The following is a 22615-nucleotide window of genomic DNA, read 5'->3' as shown; positions in this document are numbered from 1 at the left end:
ATGGCATCCGAGGCCGCACTCCAAGATCCTCTTCTGTCACTGCGACGTGCAATTGCCTCCGGCAACCTCCCAACGCCAACGACCTCGTCCGAGCTCTCCGACCAACCTGCCACAGACGACCTGGCTAAAGCCACACATCTCTACTTCTCCCAACCAGCTCCTCAAACAATCGCCTTGTCAACCCTGACACGATTTATCTCAGCATCTACCAAATCTCCTGTTGACCTGCGCAGTATCCTTTTCGCCTGGCAGAACAAAGATGTCGCTATTCCCGAGTACATCGCCAAGGCGCAGGAATTTAACGAAGCGCTCAAGCAGCAGACGAAAGAGGGTGAGAAGGAGGAAAGTGTCCAGATTCTGATCTTCCTCGAGCGCCTTGACCTTTTCACCTGGCTAGAGGGTGCCTCCGACGACAGCGAACACATCAAACCCCTGGAGGGTGCTGCTGCCGCTGCAGAGGCCGCCGCCACAGCTGCAGGTATTGCGCAGGCCGACAATGCTGCCGGAATCGCTGCGGGTGCAGTTGGCGGCGTCACCTCCGTCCCCAGTGGAGCTGCAGGAGCAGCTCAGCCTGGGACCCAACTTGGCCGCCCACAAAAGCAGATTGACCCTCGACTACAGGAGATTTACAATGGGGAGCGCAAAATCGGTGACCGCAACACCGTTCTGCGGGGAATCAAGCCGACGGTGAGTTTGCTCTAGACAAGGTGCGACGAACCATTGTAAGCTAATCCGACTCCCAGGACTTCTCCCACGTCCGCAAGAGCGCCGAATTATTCCTCGACCGCAATCGCAGTCGGCCGGGCCAACTAGGCGCCAAACCAGGCAGCAAGGGCACAATCCCGGCACCATCAGCCGGCCTCTCTATGCCATCCTCGCGCAAATCAAGCTCCTCCCACTCCCGCCCGGACCCAATCATCCTAATCTCTCCCTCCGCTTCCTCCCTCATTCGCATGTCGAACGTGAAATCTTTCCTCGAAGAAGGAATCTTCGTACCCCCGGACCACCCAACACTCTCCAGGGCCACCGACGCCAACCTCGTGAAGCTCGAGCGACCTCTCCGTCTGAACGGCGCCGCCTCAAACCCCAGCGCAAGTGCAAGCTCTCGCGCCGGCGGAAAGCCCACGCGTCCAACCAAGTTCATCGTCGTCGACGGCACAACCAATTTCAAACCCGAGTACTGGAACCGACTCGTCGCTGTCTTTACTACCGGCCAGACCTGGCAGTTCAAGTCTTATAAGTGGTCTTCGCCGCCGGAGCTGTTCAAGCATGCTGCCGGTGTGTATGTCGGCTGGCGGGGTGAGGACGTGCCTTCCCAGGTTAAGGGCTGGGGTCGTGGTGTTGAGACCTATGCCGTTGAGCGGTGGGATGAAAAGAATGGTGTTCACGGTGGTGGGCGGTGGCGGGATCGGGAGGTTGTTGAGGGTATTTGGACTGCCATTGAGGAGGGAATGAGACTTCGTGGATGGGGAACTAAGTAGACTTTTTTATCTATCTTTGTGGTCTCGGTTTCTTTTCTCAATTTCCTGTCATCTTGTTCTCTCAATACCCTCAATTTTCCAAGAATCCGATGACCCATGGCATTCAAGGCGCAGTTCTAGGCGTTGTGGTTTTCTTTATCCTTTCTTTTTGTTCCTATCATGTTCTGTGTATGTAGATTTGCTCTACGTCGAAAATCCACTTGAAGTCCAATCTGGAATTCAATTGGGGCTTCTATTCGATTTAGTTCACAGTACATTGTAAAGACACTGAAAGATTAGGGCAACACGGTCCCATCTTCAACCAAAACACAGCATCTACACATACTTTGCAGGGAGATCTTTGGCCATCTACTTGATAGATAATGAGAATATGTGATCATGTTCATTGCAATATCCAATTAAAGAATAATGTGACATACACAAGCAGACCAGAACTCACTCGCTGTGCCCGGGTAGAACGATGCAGAGAACTTGAGAGAAAAGACTCGTAGGAAATAGAAATCGAGGAAAGAAACGGAAGAAGAGTATGATATGCTGAAAGGAAACGATGTCAACAAAAACATATGCAGAAAAAGATGATGAATTGTATGAAGAGAACAGAGAGTAGGAAACAGGGATTTTAAAAAAAAATGCACACGCCAGTAACGCCGGGTCTGATGCTCGTAGGGAATAGAAACAGCCTCTCCAATCTTTCATGATCTCAAAGTTTTGTTTTTTGCTTTTTTTCTGATTCTTCTGAAATCTCCCGCATTCAACACTGCCCCAGGGAGGGGAAATGGATGGAAATGCGCAGAGTAAGGGAGTATAAATGAACGGAGAAAAAACACAAAAACAATGCCATCCAAATATTACAAATATTTTCCAGTTCCGGCCTTCTCTATAACATGAGCCATCGATCATAACGTCTTTCGTTCGGAGTGGGAGAATCTCGTGACGAGTGGATTAAAAAAAAGAAAAATGGAGGTGGCAGCCAGACACATTCGTCAAGAGACTGTGGCTGGGCTGCATGCGGAGTAAAAAAAACTTCGTTGTCAGAAACGATCGTGACAAGATTGATGAAATCGGGTGTCAAGGTCGACCGGACATTTCACATGTCCCCCCACCCGTTGTAGAAGAGGAGGGGGTTTCCATATGGTGGCCACAAGCATGAGTGCGGGGGGTTGCAGTGTGGTTAGACTCGATCTCTGCCTTGGGGATGGCGTTCGAATGCTGATTCCCAGACCGCATGTGTTGAATGCTTCGGGCAGTAGTGCACCGAAGAAGGGTCTCATGATGAGTCGGAGTCGGAATCGCAGTGATACGAATCGTCTTCGAATGGGTTGCGGACTATTTCAATGCTTGTGGGCGGTGGTTGTCAGGCACGGGCAGAACGGCTCATGCTGCGTTCTGGGAGTGGTGGCGGAACGGCGTGTGTGGGCGAGTATGAACGTGAGCCTCCCATGATGTCTACATCGTGTTCTTGTAAAACAACGGAGTATTTGGGGTCGCGCAGGAACTTGGGGACAGAGTCACTTGACATCAACTTGAACACGGACGTTTGAGCAAGCTCGAACAGCTGCACCACTTCTTGGAGACTCTTGAACATGGAGTCGTCGTCTCCCACGGCCTTGGTCATGCGGCTGGCGAGGCTGTTGCGGAGCGCGTGGTCGATGTTCAGCTCGCAAGGTGAGCCGGGAGCCAAAAACGCATTGTACAATCCATATGCTGCCGCCAGGGTTTCCCGCACCGAGTCAGCCTTATTAAATGTGCCTATCTTCTCGGCCTTGTGATAGTTGGTGGTGAACTCCGAGACATCAAGGTAGAAGGACAAGTTCTCCTCACACAGCGAGTAGCGAAGGAATTCACGGAAAAGCAGACGCAGAGCAGGATCCTGAAGAATGTGCGTCAATCGGGCATTATTCGAGTCGCGTGGCATACCACGACTGTCGTATGTTGTCGCAACCTCGCGGGTCTTCTCACGTGCAATCCATCCACATACACGCTGTCCACGCTCAGTAATCCCGTAGATAGCATGCTTGGAAGCTTGGAAATGAGCGTTAGTCCCGACATCGGGGTACTGCTTATCGTCTTGGATCATCGTCATCAGCCCGTACTTCAAGAACAGCTCAGAAATCAAGCAGGTCTCCCGGTGCTCAATAGTAGTTGAACAATCCATCAGCCAGTCCACCGCTGCCTTTCCGGTGAATGTGTTGCTATAAACCTTTCCATCCAAGAGCTTGCGCTCCCGGGCCACCTTCACACCAACAAGGCCATTGGTGTAATCACTCAGCGAGTCGGAATCCGAGGTTGAAATGCTGCTCTTAATGTTCGGGCCATCCTGACCAGCAAAGCGGCGGAAGATAACCTCGATCGTCGCGCGATCATGGGACAGCGTGTCGGTATCCGTGTCACGCTCTAGGATCACCAACTGCATTGTGTTGCGTGGGGACTCAAGCACATCCATCACGTGACGAGCGGTAATGCCGTTACGCTGGCAGAAACGCTGTAGGATATTGATACCCTTCGGGGTGAGCTGGAAGAGAGCGCCCTTGAGGGGGAAGATAAATAGGGCTTTGGTATCGACCGACTCAATGAATCGCGCATCTACGAATCTCTGGCAGACGGATCGGGCCATTTCCTTAGCCATGGAGAAAGTGGTGGTCGTTGTTGTCGTTACAATACGGGAAGGGTCCTTTGGGTCAGGCATGCGGTTGGACTGAGAGAACTTGAGCGAGCCTAAGTTGTTGATGGCCTCTTCTGAGGTGAATGTGTGGTCATATCTTGTGAAACGAACGCGGTGCGAATCCAACTTCAAGCTGACCATCAATGTGGAGAACAGGTCCATGAAATCCTGCGCATATCAGCCCAATCGTTCCAATATTTCCTTTCTCGGTCATGTTGTCAACCTACCTTGGTGAACGGTCGCTCATCCTCCGTCATGCGCAATAACCTTGACGACGTCTGATGCATTTTGGATGCGGGCGGGGAAGGACGAGTTTCGTTGGGGGGTGTAGGAAGACGCTCAGCAGTCAAACGACGATTTGGTAGCGAATTGGAAGGATTGTCGCCCAAGGACGGAGAAGAAGGGCGCGAAGTTCCCTTCAATTGCACGTAGGCGTCGCTGTCGATTAGTGGGGTCGCAGGGATTGAAGGGAGCTTATGCGATCTCGACAGGCTACCGTATGAAGACGAGGAACGTATTGTACTTCCAGACAAACTTGCAAAAGCGTTTGAAGTTATCTGGGCTAAGGCAGCGAAAGAGCGACGATTGCGGGAGAATGTACCGCCAAAATCAGAATCAGGAACTGAAGGGAGAGAATCTTCTCGGGTGTGGCTCCCGGTTTGGGTTGGCATTGAATGGTTTTGAGTCTTCGGGTTGAACCAGAGGGAGAAAAGTGGGTTATGCCAAACACCTGATACCGGAAAAAAACATGGGAATTTTTTAAACCAAAAAAAATTAAAAAAAGAAAAAAAAAAGGAAATTTTTTTTAAGAGTGGACTTGCTCTTAAAATGCAAAAATGGGAAAAAGGGTAAGAAGGAGGAAGAGCAAGGAAATTATACACTATGACAATTTCCTCTTATAATTTTCCGTTTTTTTTAAAAAAATCAAATTCAATGAAAACGAAAAGGAGGAGTAGAATAAAGATGGGTCTGAAGAGGGGGGGGGAGGTAAGTGGATTATGGATTGGAAGAAAAAGAAATTGATTTAATAAAATAGAAAGAGGAAAAAGAAAAGAGAAAAAAATGGGAAAGATAATAGGAATAAAAAAAAAAGGAAAGGAAAATTGGGATAAAAAAAAGAATAGAAGCACCATTCGGCCTGTCAGCCTATGATCCACAGCCCACGCGTGAGTCCCGAAAGAGTTTGGCCTGCTGCAACCAAACAACGTGGGCCATGAAGATCGGTGGGTTCTGGGGTCTGGTATTACAGGTGTATAAAACCACACATGAATATTACATGGTATATTCAACCAGTTTTTGATTCAATAGATACATTCTTTAGGTTGGAATTGAATGCAAGGGGACTATTGAAATATACCTTAACCAAGTGGCTGGGATATGTGATCTTGGATTCTATAGTTCACAGATAGTCAATTCGCAAAGTTTGGGATGATTCCAAATTCACCTATAGAGCTGACTAGAGAAAATACTCTGGGCTAGTTGAAAGATATGGGTAGTCTTTTCCAATGATTTCAATGCCGAAGGTCTTCAAGGTCGATCGTGATACGGTCGTACCGGTAATACCTGTAACCTGAACATTCAACATTGAAACATCTGAATGTTGCATACCTAACCCGTTTCAATGTTCTTGAATTCCCCCTGTCTTGAGTCACTACTACCTTACTGACTTGGGACTAGTTCTCTGATGAGAGAATCTCTGGAGCTTCGGAGTATTAACGGATGAACCCAGATCTAAATCTTCAGTGTTACTATCGATGGAAATCAGACACAACATACCTGATTTACTCTAGGCTTCCATGAAATCTACGCCATATCACTATTTGTGATGCGTAAGCTGTATGCCAGCAAAACAGGTCATGTTGTAAAGCTTGAGCCCACGTGGGAATCCTTACACTTCCCGAAATCAAAGGTTATATTGCTATTCATGACATGATGTTGATAATATTATAAATACCATGGAAGTCCTGTTAACCTTATTGAGTGGCAAACCCTGGAGAAACCTGACGGGGCTTTTTTTGCGTTTATATCTAAATATTGGCCCACTCCAAGCCACCTCACATGTGGTAAGGAAAATAGATTGGGGACGTTGTTATCTAAACTGTACAAACGGGTCCGGAATATTGCCGAAGAGTAGGCATAAGTTACCTATTTACAGTGTCTCCAGAGAATCAGAAACATCCTCACACACGAGGCATCACATGGTGCCATCGGATCAAGCCCCCCACTCCTAGTCCGATCGTCCAATGGTGGATACAACTAGAAACCTTGGGACGCTTTCACCCTTTTTCCCTGTTTCGCATAATGTGCCGAACATTGCGAGTTTCGTCTCATCGCTAATCCTAACTTGGCGTGTCGCATATAGGCTTTGATTCTGAAACTACACTATCTTATACGGCGCCAAAAAGGAGGGGACAACACGATAGTTGACGAATAATCCGTCATCCTTACCTGAAAACAGTGTATGCAAGGTTAAACCGTCATAGTGGGGGGAGGGGTATTTCCCTTTTGAGGACCTTGCGTGCAACCTGAAAATATAGCAAGGCGGTCAAGAAAAAAAAAAACAAAAAGCAAAATTCCCAATCTCCAGGCTTCTATGGCGATTCCAAGCGCCTTCTTTTCGTTTCGTGTGCATAACCCATGTGGTCCCACGTGGGCACACGTGGAGAGAGATGTTTAGCGTCTGACCGCCGAATCCCCTTTTACTGTTTTGCGCTTAGAGGGAGGCGCAGCCTCGCGAATCTTTCCCCTGAGTGTCTAAGTTACGGGTCGCGATGGCGAGCTTTCGCTAATAAATTCCATAACTATAACCGTGGATTTCACTACGGAGTACTTTTCAATGGTTTCTGGTTCGTGTATCTTGGTTCCTGGAGACCGTGTTTCAGCTTCCTCCCCGTTCAGGGTTTGCGATAAACACGGGGTTTTACCGATGACGAAACAATCAAAGTCAACCCGGAGAGACGCCCTAGTGTCGCATACCCGCCAAGCTCTGGGGATCATGATCGTCACTTTCTGAGCTCTTAAAATACGAGGTGATCAATGCGCAGGCAGTGATGCAGGGCCTGGCAATCTCACCTTCTCCGCGGTCGGAGACCAACTTCGGCGAGGTAATGCTAACGGTCAATTTGAGAGCCTCATCAAACACTTGGTTCATGTTGAGTCAACGCCCCAACACGATGGCACAACATGGCCCCCAGGATTTCACTGATGGGCGCCAAGCTCTCAATTGGGAGTTTCAAAAAAGCCATTCAATACCCTGTCTTGATTGAGCTATCAGACACGTCAGCAAACCCCCTTTGAGAAACAGTGCTCACCGAGAAACAGGCCCGACCAACCAAAAGCTCCTGGAACAGGTCACGCGAAAGAAAGCAAGAAGTCAGTGCGAGTTTCACCCGCCAGGTGCCCGGCAGCCTTGCCTAAACAAGTGAAATTCTGCGCAGGAGCTATCTTTTGAACAAAAAGGTTTAGACTAGACCGCTCAGACCTAGCTAGAAAGACGGATTGAGCAAAGATACACATTGAGCGCATACCATATGATACGAGATTAGCTCCCCCGCACGACAAGATTAGCCAACGGAAGTTATATTGGATAGCGCAGATCGAAAAAAAAAATTTAATAAACATTCTACATCACAGGACAGAATCTTGGAAGGCGATAAGAACTTTCGAAAAAGCGACACGTCAAATCCACAAACCGTCGAGATCTATCAAGCAGGATCGATCACAATGACACGATCGAACGGTGCCACGTGGAGATTGAAGCAGGGGAGATAATCCAACAGTTTTCGCCCCAACACATCTTAAGGTGGTGAAATTGGGGGCCAAAAAGAGAGTTTCCGGCCGCAACATTTCGGCTCAGCCCTGTGCGAGCAATGCCGATGTGGCACAAACAACCTGCGGCTCTAGATTGAGGGTGACGGGGTTTAGTCTGGTTTCAAGTAGTCCTGATCAAACAAAGTGAACAATTCAAGTGGTGGGTTAGCGAATAGTTTGACACCTTTGTACTTTGTGCCAAGCCCACCAACCAACACCTACTGGAATTGGTGTGCCCTAGCAGATTAATTCTCACCGGATCACGAATTACCCAATCAAGTATATTTCATCTGGCAATGCCATGCAAAAAGTACTTGCAGGAAAGATAATCGTAAACTCGATTTTCTCAACCCTTGGTTTAGTTAAAGGGAATGCAAGAAGTTGTAAAGAGTGTAGATAAAGTATCAATTCAGTATCAATCACAATTATTAAGCATGTTTAAAATGAAAGAGGAATTTAACTTTACACACGGGGTACAAAACTGGACATTCTCTGTACAGTGCTTTTTAAAGGCGATCTTTGTACTTCGTACCTCTACTTGACATTTTTCAAACTTATCTCAGCTGTAGGTCGATGACAACTAACATTCATCGGATATTAATAATTTTCTGGTTAAGCTATTCTGAGAGTTGAGAAAATTGCGGTTCTAGTATTTTACGTGCAAATACCTTTTGCTTGGCAATGCTACATAAGAAATACTTGATTTTTGAAATTTGTTGTCCGGTGAGAATTCGTTTTCCGCGGCCAATTCCGATGGGTGTTGGTCAGCTTGGCGTGATTACTACTCCGTACTTCGTATTCGTACATAGGTTACTCCGTACTTTCAATACCATTAGTTCTGCACATCAAATTCATTATTGCGAGACGCTAAGCTCGAAGGGAGGATAGTGGAAACTAACCCTGTCGGTTTATTCCGCCTAGCATGTTGAAGTGGATTGAAGTTATCCAATATTGAGGCCCGCTAACAGATTGGCTCACGGAGGTTTTCCTGTTCAGAGTCTAAAGTTGCGGTCAGACATTCAACGGCAAGAGAGATATAGCTGAGCCAAATGAGACTCGAGTGATCGAAGCAGCGAGGTGTGTATTAAGTACCGACGTCTTATCTCATACAGGTAATTTATGTCACATGATATTGTATTTCTCCAGCTGTCATCATCCCTGGTGGCCACGAGTGAAGAGATTTCTGCAGGGTTGAACTATTCAGGGGTAATGGTTACTCCCCAGATGCATGTGATATACAACATATATGCAATGTAGATTGCACCAGATACACATTTTGACACGATTCGTGAAAACTTAAAATAACCCAAAGAACCAAACCATCGAAAATAATTCAGCTGCCAAGGTCCTAACCCTAGGACATCCTTCATTCACACCAAGGGACAGCCCTGGTATTGATCTGCACCAAGGGAAAGCCTATGCACATCAGTTAGCTCTGGGACATACCTTGCCGAAAAAGATAGAACTATTCTGATCCTGTAAACCTGCAGAAAACTTATTTTCATAGGCATATTTCACCTCCTTGCCTATTCGAGGGTCCCTGCGTGTAGCAGGTGCACTTCGTGCATACTCCGAAGTGCCATGGTTGCACGCAGATCACTACGGAATTTAGGGAAACAACATCCGGGAACCAGTTTGCTTTTCTAGGATTCTGGCTTGCGCGATTGGGATTCGAACTACTTCGTGTGCTTTGATGCTGTCTGGACGGGCCAGCCATGCTAAACTCTAAACGCCTGGTACCCTGGCCTTGGGGGTGATTGCTGGGTGAAGTGCACATTTAGATTTAGGCCAGGCCGGGGTAGAGAAAGGCCTAGATGAATCTCGGTCTTCACCTTTGCTGCGCGCATCCTGTACCAAAAGACATTCAGGTGTTCCAGATCACAATATATCTCTCAGTCCTAAATTTGAGGATCGAGTTTTACTTCTAAACCGCTATCAACGGTCCATATTTAGACGAGTCAAGAAAATCCCGAGATCACGTATCACATCGTAGGGAACTAAGTTGCCGGAAGCTACGCATGTGGGGGAAGTATAGCTGAGGTTGCCACGTGGGATTCTGGAGAGAGGTCGATACTTTCGAGGCCTCGAGCATAGATCTGATTATCCCCTAGGTAAAGATTACAGTAAGAAAGGTGCCTACCTATGAGGATAGGGTGTGACCCTGTATTGGGACCATGTGGTTTGCGCAGCGTTCTTCCGTATTTTGTAATCCAGCCACATGTTCAATCTTGCCGGGACGACAATCATGACAGGGAGTGTAGTTGAGTCACAGGAACTCTCTTTGCAAGACTAGCGAACACACTAGTGGAATCCCGTGCACGCAGCACTTTGTGATCAGAGCCTTATCGGGTAAATTGCCTATTCGGTTGTGCTTTTGGGGAAATAGACGTCCATTTCTCTGGGCGCTCGGTTAGGAGTTGCCGCGCTGACAGTTATCTCTTGAAAACGTTGTCAGCTTTGTGGCTTTCATCTTGTACCTTTGACTCGCTAGACTCCAAAATCTCAGTTGTTCTCAGACACTCCGACCATGTATTCATTTGTGACAAAGTCCGAGTAGGTCTTTTCGCACTTGCGCAATTATTCAGATTCTGATCTACGGGCTTATTCGGAGTGGGTAAGAGATGATCTTTAATATGACACAACTGGGGGCTGTTGAATTGTGTACATTACGCATCCGAAATCCCTACAGGCCGTTTATTTGCCGTGTGTATTGTGTTTGTATGTCAGAGCTTATCACGTCATATATGTATGTAAAATACGACGTAACTGCACCCGTTCGTGGTCGACCCCACTTGCTGAAAACAGATAGTGTAGGATAGATTATGGTAGTGAAGCACGTCATAGACTTTGCATAGTTTTCATGAATTATTGAACCAGACTTTTTGTCGTAAGAAATGCCCTGAATGAGATGTGGAGTAGTCCCGGTTAAACGGGGTTTCACGGCGAACTCCGGTGTGGCAAAATCCCTTGAAACGCTAGAAGCCTTCTAGAAGGATTCTGGAAGACGCCAAGAATCCTTCATTTTTGCGTAGTTCCATGGTTCAGCGGTCCACTATACACCTAGGTTGGTGCCTGTTTCGCCTATTACTCCTCTTTTCTGTTGATTAAGGGGCAGTATCGTGGAAGTTGTTGTTTCTGGTGTTGATTCTTTGTTGTTTTTCTCCTGTTCCTGAAATTCCTCCTGATTTCGGGGAGACTAAGGCTTGGCATATGTCAATTGCCAATTTTCGGCCATGTCCACACTAGGGATTACTTAAAATCTTGACCAAGCCAATTAGGTAAATGTTAACGAGAAGACATATGGGGCCTGTTTATATATAGTAGTCGTCTGTACATGTTTCACTTTTCCCGCCTTTTTCTACTATGTTGTGTATAGTTGTAAGCACCTAGCTGTAAAAGCCGACAAACTGATGTCTAAGAAATAAGCATCTAAAAGGACAGTTTCAAAGACCATCAAAAGTTACATGACAAGGCCACATAAGTTGCCGGCTATTGTTTTTGTGTATGTCAAACTTGGAACGGGTTCATACAACTTGGGCAAGAGTCTCATATTGGATCCACTTACATCTGATCCACGATGTACGTAAGAATAAGGCCGCAAAACAAGAGTGAAGGACAAACTTCGGATAGGTGGTTACCATACGGTGTACTTCGTACAAAGTATACCCACTGGGCAGGCAACTCCACCTTCACGGTAGACACGGCAGAAGAGCCACACGGGAACAAAAGGACCTTCACGTCCACGTGGCAGATCGGCAAAACATCGGATAGAGAGAATAGCCGACTTACATATGCAGCTACCGTCGTACCCGGTTAGCCCGTGAGATCCGGCTAGCTAATTTATTGCAAAACCTCTTTTTATTATCTTTCAGTACGGAGTAATGTATTCACCGGAAGTAACCTTGAGCATTTTTCTTTCCTTTAAAAAAAAACATTAATCTATGATTAATTTTTTTTCTCTCACGCTCGCTCAGTGCTCGTACGTTGTAGACACAAATATCGCAAGTCACAAAGAAAGTAAGACAACTGAATCAACTAATTATCAAGTGAAATTAACACGTGGAGCAACCTAATGTCGGGCGATCATTACCAAAACTAGGCCCTGCTACTTGTGCATGGTGTCAGGTTTCTTAGAGATTTTGAAAAGCACGCATTTTCAAAGACAGGCAGAATTTTCAGACTGAAGCTTCTGGGCGAGTCGCGTGTCAATTTACCTCTTTTCCTCTACTATGAAATCGAACCCTCGTGTATACAAACATATACATTCAACGGTGCAATGCCCAATACCTTACCCATTTTTGGCGGATAGTTGACGTCTCGCACAGCATCCACAGTCCCGGCTACAGCAACTTCCTCTGCCAATACAATCTTCAACTAGTTCTTCCTGGAAAAATCAAAGCTGGAATGCTCGTCACTGACATGTAGCCCCTTCTCAACGATCCCACACGAAGCTCACACTCCTTTCGTAGAGAGCCTGCACTCGATGGCGACGTGACTATTTGAGTTCCTTCAACTCTTCTTCGAGTCATCAAGTTGTACGTGATTATCATCGACGCTTGCAAGCTTTTTCACAGCTCGAATCTTGTTATTCAACGTATCTTCTCGTTGGACGGTTGACTGGAGAGAGTTTTTCAGTCAAAATGGTATTGATGAAGTCAACATCATCTTTTGAAAAATTGGTCATGACAAACCTACCCACCTGTATTGGTATTTCTGTAAGTCGACTTGGCAAACAAAGTCCCACACTCTCTAAACATCTTGAAGGTCTAGAGATATGAATAACTGGAGCCAGAGGTAAAGTCTTAGCGATCAGGAGAGGAGGCAGTGAGAATGATAGCAGAGTCCCGAATCATTTCATCTGACCAGTACGGTCTTACCTCACCTCATAAAATTCCAATCTGGCTCCAAATAAGGACAGTTTTTTAGCGCAACGGGCTCTTTACTTCACTGGGTTAGTGATCTTACATGCAGGCCCTAGTCGGGTACCAGATCTTATCTTTGAAGCACCAATGAAAGATCAGAACTAGCTATTCAATCTAATTGGCTCATTGAAAACACTAGATCGGAGCAAGACAAAAGTCGCAGAAGGAAGTAATTGAGGAACTGGTAGTTCCCTACCTACGCACGCCTCTCTCCTTCTTTCCTCAGTGGTGCCTTTTAACACATCAAAACAAGACCCTCTCGGAAGAACGTCTGGGACTCTTGGTTCTTTTTCTTCTGCCTGTCGAAATGAGGAACGAGTCACTAGTGGATTTCGGACACTCGTGTGTGCCATCGCTTTCGCCGTGGGGCCATTCATGTTATTTGTAAAGCGGAGGGAGGGACAGCAAGTCTTTCTAATCTAGCAATCTTCAAGTAAAATCAAGCAGTAACTGACCAGCAAATTCAACAGTGTGTTCTTGATAGAGCAAGCCATCAGGCTTGCCGCGAACTCGAATGTGGCCGCGCAGGCTGACGCACCTTTGGCACAACGCGACAACGTGAGACTCCTCACTCCCTCGAATACTACATCGAGACAGGTACTGACAGATCTTTGGACAAGTTAGAGTAACCAAGACCTTACCTCCCCACCTCTACTTGGCAATGCCCAAAGATTCGGAGGTTCCTCGGGTCGTTTATAGCGAGCTCAAGTTGACACCTGAGCCCCGAGTTTAGCACCACAGACCTCTCCAGAGCCTGCAAGATCTTCTTGAGAGTTTTGATGCATGATAGCATTTCAATCTAGACGAGTGGACCTATTTGGTCTTTTCATGTCGTCTACAGGGACAGCAATCATGAAAATCACTTGCGCAGCCAATTGCATACCTGCTAGACCTATGTTGTAGGTTTGGTTTAAAAACACATGGAAACGATCTTTCTTGTGCTAAAGCAAAGATTATGCTGACACATGGCAATGTCAAGATGGTCACCTGCGATCTCTTCAGCCCATCACAATATTGAATCTCATGATTCCAGCCTGCCGAAACCGCAAATCAGTGTTTTCTTCATGTGGCGCGTGATGCCATGAACCAGGGCAGGGCGACAAACATGACACTAGATGTTGGGTTTCCTTTACTCACTGCTTATAGCTCGGAGGAAGGCAGCCTATAACCTGTCTGATGCAGTACTCTGTTAGTGCACTCGCACAGACTACTCGGATTCTTGCTCTTTCCGGGTAGGCTCTTTCCCGCCCCCAATTCATTAAGAATGGAGTAGGGCGTTCATTTGAAGACTATGATTGCAGAGACCCCTCAGACTATCATACCACTTAGCTTGTGCTCGTCAGTGTGTTTTCAGATGACATGGTTTTTGTCTCGTTATTTGCAAAGACTTTTGGTTGCTTCTTGGATGTATTCATCATGGCCGTTGGGCATTAAGGATGACTTCATCCTGAGGCCGGTGAATGCTTCGAGATGTCACAGCATTTGAAGTTTATCCTATGCTGAAAATACACATATGGCAAGGCAAACGCCGGCTTCCACCCTTCTACGACTCTTTACCACATCTAGAATGGTCACTAAAGGGTACTGAAATGACATTCCGGAGTTATCTGCCTATCTTTATTGCAGATGCAGTAAATGTAGTCGTTGCTGAAGATATTCATTAAATGGCTTGCATCCTACTCTTGGCTGTGGAGCTTCTACGCCAATGTGGCTTTGAAGGATGCAGATCAATCTGCTTTGTTTCATGGACACTGCATTTGATTGGTTGATCTTGTTACGCAGATGCTTTCTTGATATCGTGAGCCCGGCTTGGTCGGTCACTGGCATTGTATGACGACAGTTCTACACAAAGCCTGCAGATAACCATGTCGAGAATCATGCATCTCGCAACGGGAACCGAGGTGCATTACTCACTTGTGCGGATTTTAGGGAACGGAGGGATCTACTAATCTGTCCATGGGGACCAGATCTACACAGGTTCTTCGATCATCAATTCTATTCTAAGACCGAGAAGTCTGCGTATTTACTATTCCCGTATATTTCTCACCAGTACCATTTCCCATGCCACAGCTTAGATTGTTGCCCGCTACCGTGGGGAAGACGGAAGTTGTCCGACTGATGCTGATCCGGAAATTCCACTCAAATCTCTCTGGATGTAACGGAAACTTGTGGAGATTCAAAAAATTCATATCGCCCTAAGTAGGTGGCTTTCAAGGCTAAAAGGTAACCTCTCCCATTCGAAGGACTCACCCGAGATAACCCTCCGATTCTCACTTCGACTGACTTTTACAATCGCCGAGACTAGTCTCTGCTTGGCAGGCTAAGCCAAGCAAGCCACGAAGCGTTCAGAAATGCGATACCAACTTTCTAACGGGAAAAGGACACTCTATCCTCTTCTGCATCTGCGCCAAAGCGGGGTAGTCCGAGTGAAGCCAATGACCGAAGATCCTTGACGTTCGCCCCAGCGTACAGCATTACAGCGAGTCGTCCATTCGCTTCTCGTTTTCTACAAAGACTTTTTGCTTTGACACAGAACCCAAGCCTATGAAGGCTTCGGTCCGATCAAAGACACCTACCTATCTGGAGAAAACAAAGTCAAGAGAACACCCTGTTGCACGAATGTCTCATTTGATTAATCAACACGTCGTGGCCTACGGAGTAGATTTACCCCACCTCTCTGAAACCGGGAATTCTCCTAATTTCTCTCGAGACAGTCAGTTTCTCTCCCAAGAGCAAGACTCCGAAGTTATTTCGGATTACCGCATGGTCAAATGCACCAGGGCTTTGTGCATATGCACAACCAGACACATGGGCATGTAGCCATCCTTAGACGGAAGAATATTGATCTGCAGGGCTGCAGTATGCGCCGGATTACTGACGGCTAGTCGGGCTCTGGGACTAGGACTAGATAGGGATGAATGGGGTATCATACATCAGAGTGCATCAGAGCTATGCGAGCATTGCAGGACTGTGGAGTGGACTTTCTCAACATCTTTTGTCTTAGATTAGCTCCACTGCTCTCATGCTCTCCTGGTTTCATAAACAAGAACTAATCGTTATTATACGCAGAGTCATTTGATTTCCAACTCACTCACATGTGGATTCATAATGTGACCTTGGCTTCATAAAGAAAGCCTCCAAATCAATGAATTGCCCTTCTTCAAGCTATAAGTTCCGCATGGCACCCCTGGTGGTCGGTGCCCTACATGCAGAGTAATATACTCAATGCACAACTTGCCATACTGACGCACCAGCCCCTCCGTTTACCAGGTATGGACAAAGAGACCTAAGAATCAGACCTATCACTTCCAACACATGGCAGGCCACATGTACATATCGAAAAGCCGCGTGTCTGTGGGGGGGGGGGGGGGGAAAGAAATCAAATAGGGTATAGAATGGCAATGTAGAAACACCAGAGTTACATAGTTCTGAGAGAAATATGACACGAAACATCTCTGTTACTGTGTGAGTGACTGTACGAGCAAGGAGATGAACGCAAGGCAGTGATATTTGAAAAACTACCAGAATTCTCGACAAAGGCTCCCAAGCACAAACTACCGGAAGCAAAGGGGGAGTATGCAAGATCTGACTTTCTGAAGAATTAACCAGCCAGTTTGGAAACTACTCACATGGGATCCATACAACATACAAACCACCCAACTACCCTCTCATAGATATGTTATAAGCCTACGCCGATCACTGAATGCTAATCAGATGACATCCACGCCAAGTCTGGCAGCACTATTTCTACAACACCCTCAGTTTTAAGCACACGCACTCTGTATCCGGGAGCATGCATGCCCCATCAAAACAAAGACAGGGATGACGGAATTGATCATACCCCAGCAACTGGGATAGACGATGGAAAAGAATGATCGGCAGATTTAAATGGAGGATCAGGTTTGGGACTAGTGAAGTTCGCCAATAACTTAAAAAGACCGAGCTAGGGGGTGCTTGCTTGGCGGTTGTTTTACATGTGGTTGTGCACATGTATAGTGTGCATGCTGTCGGTGCATGGTGTTTTGTGATATGTCTGATTCCGGACGTCGGGTTGAGTTCGGAGCATATAGTGGTGTGAGGGGTATAAATCTCCTAGAGCTGAGTTGACGTGTGCATGTTAACTTGTATAGAATCCCAGGGACAGTGGTGCGTTGGTATGTATTGGGATTATGCTGGTTTATTCCTTGTATACTGGGAGAGTATAAACGACCTTGATGTCAGTTCCAGCACGCCTCGGTGGTGAATGGCTGGGAATCAGTTCAGATGTATTCCAACTGGCACCTCAAATCGCGGAAAGCCAAACCAGTGCCAAAAAAAAAGTAACCAAGTAAAACACGCTCGCCAAATATCCAATTTGCTGACAGGTCTATTCGCGCCACCACTGGCCCAAAGCACCACCGGAGCCCGCCATTTCAATGACCTCCTCGAAACTGATTTCCACACGGAACATCTGTCCATCAGCAGTGCCGTTCCCACTACCAACAGGAGTCACAAGTCCCCAGCTGAGTAGCTTTTCCCAGGACTCTCGCGCCACATCTCGGCCCCAGACACGGCCAGGTGTGGCAGCAGCTCCAGACACCGAGGCAGATATCTTTGCGGAGGTCAGGAGTCGAACGTATTCTGCGTATGCAGCAGGAAAAGAAAGTGCAAGTGGTGCCATGGTCTGTGACTGGGAACCATCGTTTCCCGGTTCGAACAAGGCTGCCAAACGTGTTGCGGCCACTAGCAAAGCCAGTGGCAATGAGGAGGGACTGGATGATGTAATGGATGTGGAGAAGGGGAGAGGTGCTGGGTCAGGACAATCGAGGGATTGGGAAGCGAAGCTTTTCGGAGTAGGGATTTCAGGTATGGGTGTGTCAGGGATCGATACACTTTGTAGTAGGTCGCTAATGGGGAGAAGTGCGCTGTTGAAAAATTCCTTTGCTGATTTGGATTGGTTGTAGATACGCTTGAGGTGGAATTGGAATTCCTTGTCATTCCACACATGCTATTTTCAAGAGCAAAGTTTAGCAAAGATTCAATTGACTGCATAAAGGGAAACATAACAGATCTGACCTTCAAATATTCCTTCCATCCCCCAAGTAGTGTATTCCATTTGTCTGACTCTACTAGAGTGCGTTCAGTCCCAAGTTCATCTGCAATGTCAGCCATTTCGTCGTCGCTGAGATCCAGGCTCCCTAGGCAGATATCTGAAAAGGCCTCGAAGGATCGTGGTAGAGGGACATAGGTATAGCGATGACTAAATCGACTCTTCACACGCTTCTCGAGCATTTCAGTTACGTCGACCTTGGTCGTGAGTCCAATGACCGCGATGGGGGCTTTGCGGGCCTGAGCAATGTCAAACAAATTATATAACAGGGTCTGTCGTGGGTGAGTGACGAATAGGTCAAACTCATCCAACAAGATGACAATGGATTTCGCAGCAGTCTTTGATCCTGGGTCCCCAGAAGCTCCGAAGAGCTCCTCTGGGTGCGACAATAAAGCCAAGAGCGTCGCCATCGTATCCGCATAAGAACTGACCTTGGCTGCATCATCCTCGGTATGCATCTCGCGGCCAAGTTGGCGCCACATCTCTCGCAAAGCGAGACGGTCATCTGTGTGCAAGAATCCATTGAGACGAACGACGTGGAAATCGTTGGTATGTTCCTTTCTAAGAGACGAAATAATGGATTCCACAATCGCGGTCTTGCCGCATCCTCTGGATCCAAGAAGAAGCATGGAGTTACCCTCGCCAACGGAGACGGTCTGTTCAACGAGCTGATAAACTTTTTGGTATTCAGGTTCGAGCCCTCGCACTGGAATCTGCCGTTTCCCGGACAGCTTTTCGAGAAGAATGGTCGAGAGAACGCGCATTTCACCCCCAAGGCCTGTTTGACAGAGCACTTGCAACTTTTCAGCATATTCCGGCAACGGTTCGGAGACATCCACAGTCTCGTGCACCTCCGGCTGATCATGATACAGATCTGGCTGCAGTTGCATCGTAACGAGATCATCCAGGCCGTCATGATACTCAGGCGAAGGCAACTTCTCTTTCGGCTCTACGGCCACGGCTTTCTTAGATCTGGGCTTCGCGACGCTTCTCTTCGATCTTGTCCTTGTGACTGTACGAGGGGCGGGTTCCGGGGACGGCTCATCGAGGTCCATATCATCATCGTCATCATCGTCCTCCTCCTCCTCCTCCTCTTCTTCGAAGTCAGGCTCATCTTCGTCTTCCACCGGAGATTGTCGCGGCTTTTGCACGCTTCGGGCGGTACGCGCACTTCGTGAAGGAGTGGCTGTTGGTTTTCTCCTCGATGAGGGTGTCACGACTTCTTCCTCGTATCTCTTTGGTGTTTTGCGCTGCCGTCCACTAGATCGTATCCCCACCCTTGCCGGGGTTTGAGCCTCATCTTTCTTCTCCTCCCCGTCTTGACCTGTCGTTTCGGTGTCTGGGTTGTCTTCGCGGGTAGATCGACGCCGTGAGGCACTTTTCACCGGCGTGGGGGAAGTTCTGTGGTGATCGGGAGATGATGGGATGGAGAATACGTCGTGACTATCATTTCCCATCTCAATATCTCCATCAACGTCCTCGGAGACCCTTCTCCTCTTAGATGCTGGGGCCATGGCTGTAGTTTGAAGAAACGAAATCGCCGATATCGGGGAGTTTCCAATTCAATCTAAAGGGATTTCGTCGGGGCAGAGATCTCAACGTGGGTAGTACTTGTGCTTAACCTGTCGGATAAGTGTTGTCGCCTGTGTCAATTAGAATCAGATTCAATCAGTGCTGTTTTGGGCCGATCAGCTCTCACCCCAGGTTTGGACTTACAACAAGAAATCAAGGGCGCATTTCTTGATTGTCAAGATTAAAGAGCGCAGCCGATTCGGATCCGATTCGAATAGAAGTCCTGCGTTGTTCAAAGGCCGGTTCAATTGCTGTTTCATTTGCTCAAACAACAATTGGGCGATTTTCGCCTCAGGCCGAGACGCGTGACGTGAAGTCAGGTGCTTCCCGACACGTTCACAAGGAGCTCTCCCTTGAGTGGGCTCGTTCTTCAACATTATCTTACTTTATGGAGTTGTACACTCAAAATTGAAATTCATACACGACAGACGTGAAGAACTGGAGTCGCCGAACTGTATCCATACCGAGCTACTACTAGTACGTAGTGACGGAACAGGAAATCACAGGACTCGCTTTGCAAAAGAACATCATGTTTCTCTGAAAAAAAGGTTCAAGAATTCGACAAAAGAAGCAGATCGATCTAAATGGCCTAGTCTTTCAAGATAAATGTCATCGCCCCACAATACAGGCATTCTAAAAAAATCTAAGAAGCCATGGAAATACTAGCAGAAGCTGGAGGAGCTTCCTTTCACACACCTCCACTTTATCGGCCGGAACGGCTGTTACTGAAAGCGATATTCAACTTGTGATAATCCCAGTTCCGGGCGAAGAACAACACAGCAAAGGTCAAAACCGGTACCATCAGCACGTCGAGTACGTAGAGAAAACAAAACTCCCCGTAATGCCAATCACATTGTCGCCGTCGGTCAGGCCAAAGGCGATAGGATACAGCATTCATAATAGATTCAGCCACCCAGCAAGGACAAGGTAGCCCCGTTCAAAACCAAGCCAGGCAGCAGCCTCGCGACTCTCGTTGATAGTGCTCATGGCGAGGACGACCCAGCCAAACGTAGCAAAGGCAAAGAACCCCCATGTGTAGCCCGTAGTGGTGTAGCCTGATACGAGGTAGCTCATAACCCTCTACCAGGCGATGGCGATGTTGTAGACGATAGTAGTCCAGGAAACACCTGGGATCAGACCAAGCCCAAGTACCAGTAAAGGGAATGCAACGGCCCAGTTACTGTTTTGGTGTAGAACATCTGGCGAGCTACGCCATAGCCGAGATTATTGACTTGCTCAACGGCACACCATCCAAGACCGGATGTTTGGGCGTATTATGTTATGCTGCCAACTAAGAGGGCGAAGGTAAAGAGGTAGTGGAAGACCCTCTCGCTTTCCTTTTTTGCAAGGGAGAGCACTATAAGGGTGGTCTGTGAATTTCAACATGTGAGCAAAGTGGTTAGGTGCAATCATGTCAGGGTTTTTGCCGGGGCACAAGGAAACTCACGAAATGCAAAACGTAGATGGCCGTGATAGCCCAAAGCCAATTAGACCCGTGGAGGTATTGGTGTTGAGGGCGTTCTTTGTTTGCCCAGTGAGACTGATCATTGATTTTTAAGGTCTTTAGCTTCGTAAGACCTCACTTTTCTTTGGCCGTTTATATCAAAGAAGATATGAAGAAGGATGGGATAGAGCATTTTGTCGAGCAAAGGGTGGCTTCTTATAAGGATGACACTAACATAACTCGGCCATTACGGCAAGTCTAAGGTTCCAAGGTCTGACCTTGATAACATCAGGAACCCGGAGACTGGTTGGCTGATCTCTGTACTTGAATGTGTAGAATCATTTTTGCCGTGGACGGTGCATATTTGTAGGTTGGCGTAAAAATACAGTGGAGCGTCTTCATTCATGGTGCTCCCTAGGAGAGAATCTCAATACAGTAGCTTAATAAGACGACTTAATCATTGGTTGTTTATCCTGCGTTCTTACATTCTAGCTGATTGATCGACAAATTGCCTCCAGTCGCATATAGAGAAGCTTTTCTCCGACGAATGTTCCGAGGCGCTTGATGCTGTTTTAAGCTAAGACTCTGTATACCACTAGATCTAAACTGGAAGTACATAGCCACGTATTAGGAGATGGGGGGAAAAGCCGCAGACCTCCTCGATTTGAAGAGTCTTCCAACTCCCAAAGGGCTTCTTGATAAGTTCACAGTAGCCAAGAAGGTTGCGACCAAGCGCTTTATAAGAGAAGCGGGTTATGGTCTTGGCCTTTCTAACCACCGGGGCAGTGGTAGTGCCGCCTTTTCTGATGCGGCAAATAGGCGTTGACAAGATTCTTCTGTATCGGACAAAAGAGGTCGATGGCTTTTGCAAGAGTTATCCGTCAATTACTAGCGTGTTTTCCTGACGAGAAGTAGTCGCTTTCTAATAGAGCCGGCTATACGAGCCGTCGTTCACATAGTTCGGTAGGTATCTTAACTTGCATCTTGGTGCAAAGGTGATAAGAAACAAGTCTATATTTATCACCATATTACCTACGTAGGTATGAAAAATGGGTTCTTTTCGGTTTTTCCGACAATTGCAGTCTAGTGAGGAGATTTTTTCAAATGTTGCTGGGACGATTCACTACTCGAGCCGCTGCAACATTCCTTTTATAGTATTCAGGTCCTGTAGAAGAAATCTAGTTAAAATAGTCCACATCACTTAGGTATTCAGTTTGGTGTATTGTTTCCTGGAGACGATTCGAATATACTTCTCGATTAGGAGCTTACAAGCGAGTGAAAATGAGAAACGCCGTTTTAATCTTGGAGGACGGTAGTATAGGCCTTCCGAATGATGAGACCCTCGGAGATGATGTCAATCACTCCATGGAAAGAACAATTACCTTTTACATCAGCCGCCTTTTACCTCGGTCAGCTTACGCAGAAAGGGAACTCACTAAGGGTGGACAGTAATAGATTCAGCAGTATAAAGAAAGAAACCGAGCCCATTTTTTTTGGATCGGTTGGCTTGATCTTCTGTATTCTCAAATCGGAGGATTGATTCTTTCTAAAAATGTTTGGATACCATCACCTTCTGCAGCCCGTGCCGTTGCTAACGCAAGAAAAACAAAAAGAGAAGATACAGAAAAGCAGTAT

The 22615-nt window shown here is 47.0% G+C and overlaps 4 protein-coding genes across 4 annotated transcripts; 1 reads left to right on the top strand and 3 right to left on the bottom strand.

Moving 5' to 3' along the window:
- On the top strand, window positions 1-1481 carry Pdw03_5970 (Pol II transcription elongation factor subunit Cdc73, putative; the record flags this gene model as incomplete). Its single annotated transcript, XM_014682967.1, has 2 exons — window positions 1-687; window positions 744-1481. 2 exons carry the CDS (start codon window positions 1-3, stop codon window positions 1479-1481), a joined length of 1425 nt encoding a protein of 474 aa, XP_014538453.1.
- A 1354-nt stretch (window positions 1482-2835) lies between these two features.
- Pdw03_5969 (Developmental regulator FlbA) lies at window positions 2836-4814 on the bottom strand (the record flags this gene model as incomplete). The annotated part of the gene is made up of 2 exons (XM_014682966.1): window positions 2836-4311; window positions 4371-4814. 2 exons carry the CDS (start codon window positions 4812-4814, stop codon window positions 2836-2838), a joined length of 1920 nt encoding a protein of 639 aa, XP_014538452.1.
- Window positions 4815-17241: 12427 nt separating this feature from the next.
- Pdw03_5968 (Origin recognition complex subunit Orc4, putative) lies at window positions 17242-19478 on the bottom strand (the record flags this gene model as incomplete). Its single annotated transcript, XM_014682964.1, has 2 exons — window positions 17242-17862; window positions 17931-19478. The coding sequence occupies 2 exons, from the start codon at window positions 19476-19478 to the stop codon at window positions 17242-17244; spliced, it is 2169 nt and encodes a 722-aa protein (XP_014538450.1).
- A 53-nt stretch (window positions 19479-19531) lies between these two features.
- On the bottom strand, window positions 19532-19913 carry Pdw03_5967 (uncharacterized protein; the record flags this gene model as incomplete). The annotated part of the gene is made up of 2 exons (XM_066101213.1): window positions 19532-19607; window positions 19681-19913. The coding sequence occupies 2 exons, from the start codon at window positions 19911-19913 to the stop codon at window positions 19532-19534; spliced, it is 309 nt and encodes a 102-aa protein (XP_065958153.1).
- Between the last annotated feature and the right edge of the window lie 2702 nt (window positions 19914-22615).

The sequence above is a fragment of the Penicillium digitatum genome, chromosome 6 (assembly GCF_016767815.1).
Source record: "Penicillium digitatum chromosome 6, complete sequence".
Classification (NCBI taxonomy): Eukaryota; Fungi; Ascomycota; class Eurotiomycetes; order Eurotiales; family Aspergillaceae; genus Penicillium; species Penicillium digitatum.
Note: the sequence above shows the minus strand (reverse complement) of the source record. Positions and strands in the feature narration are given on the sequence as shown.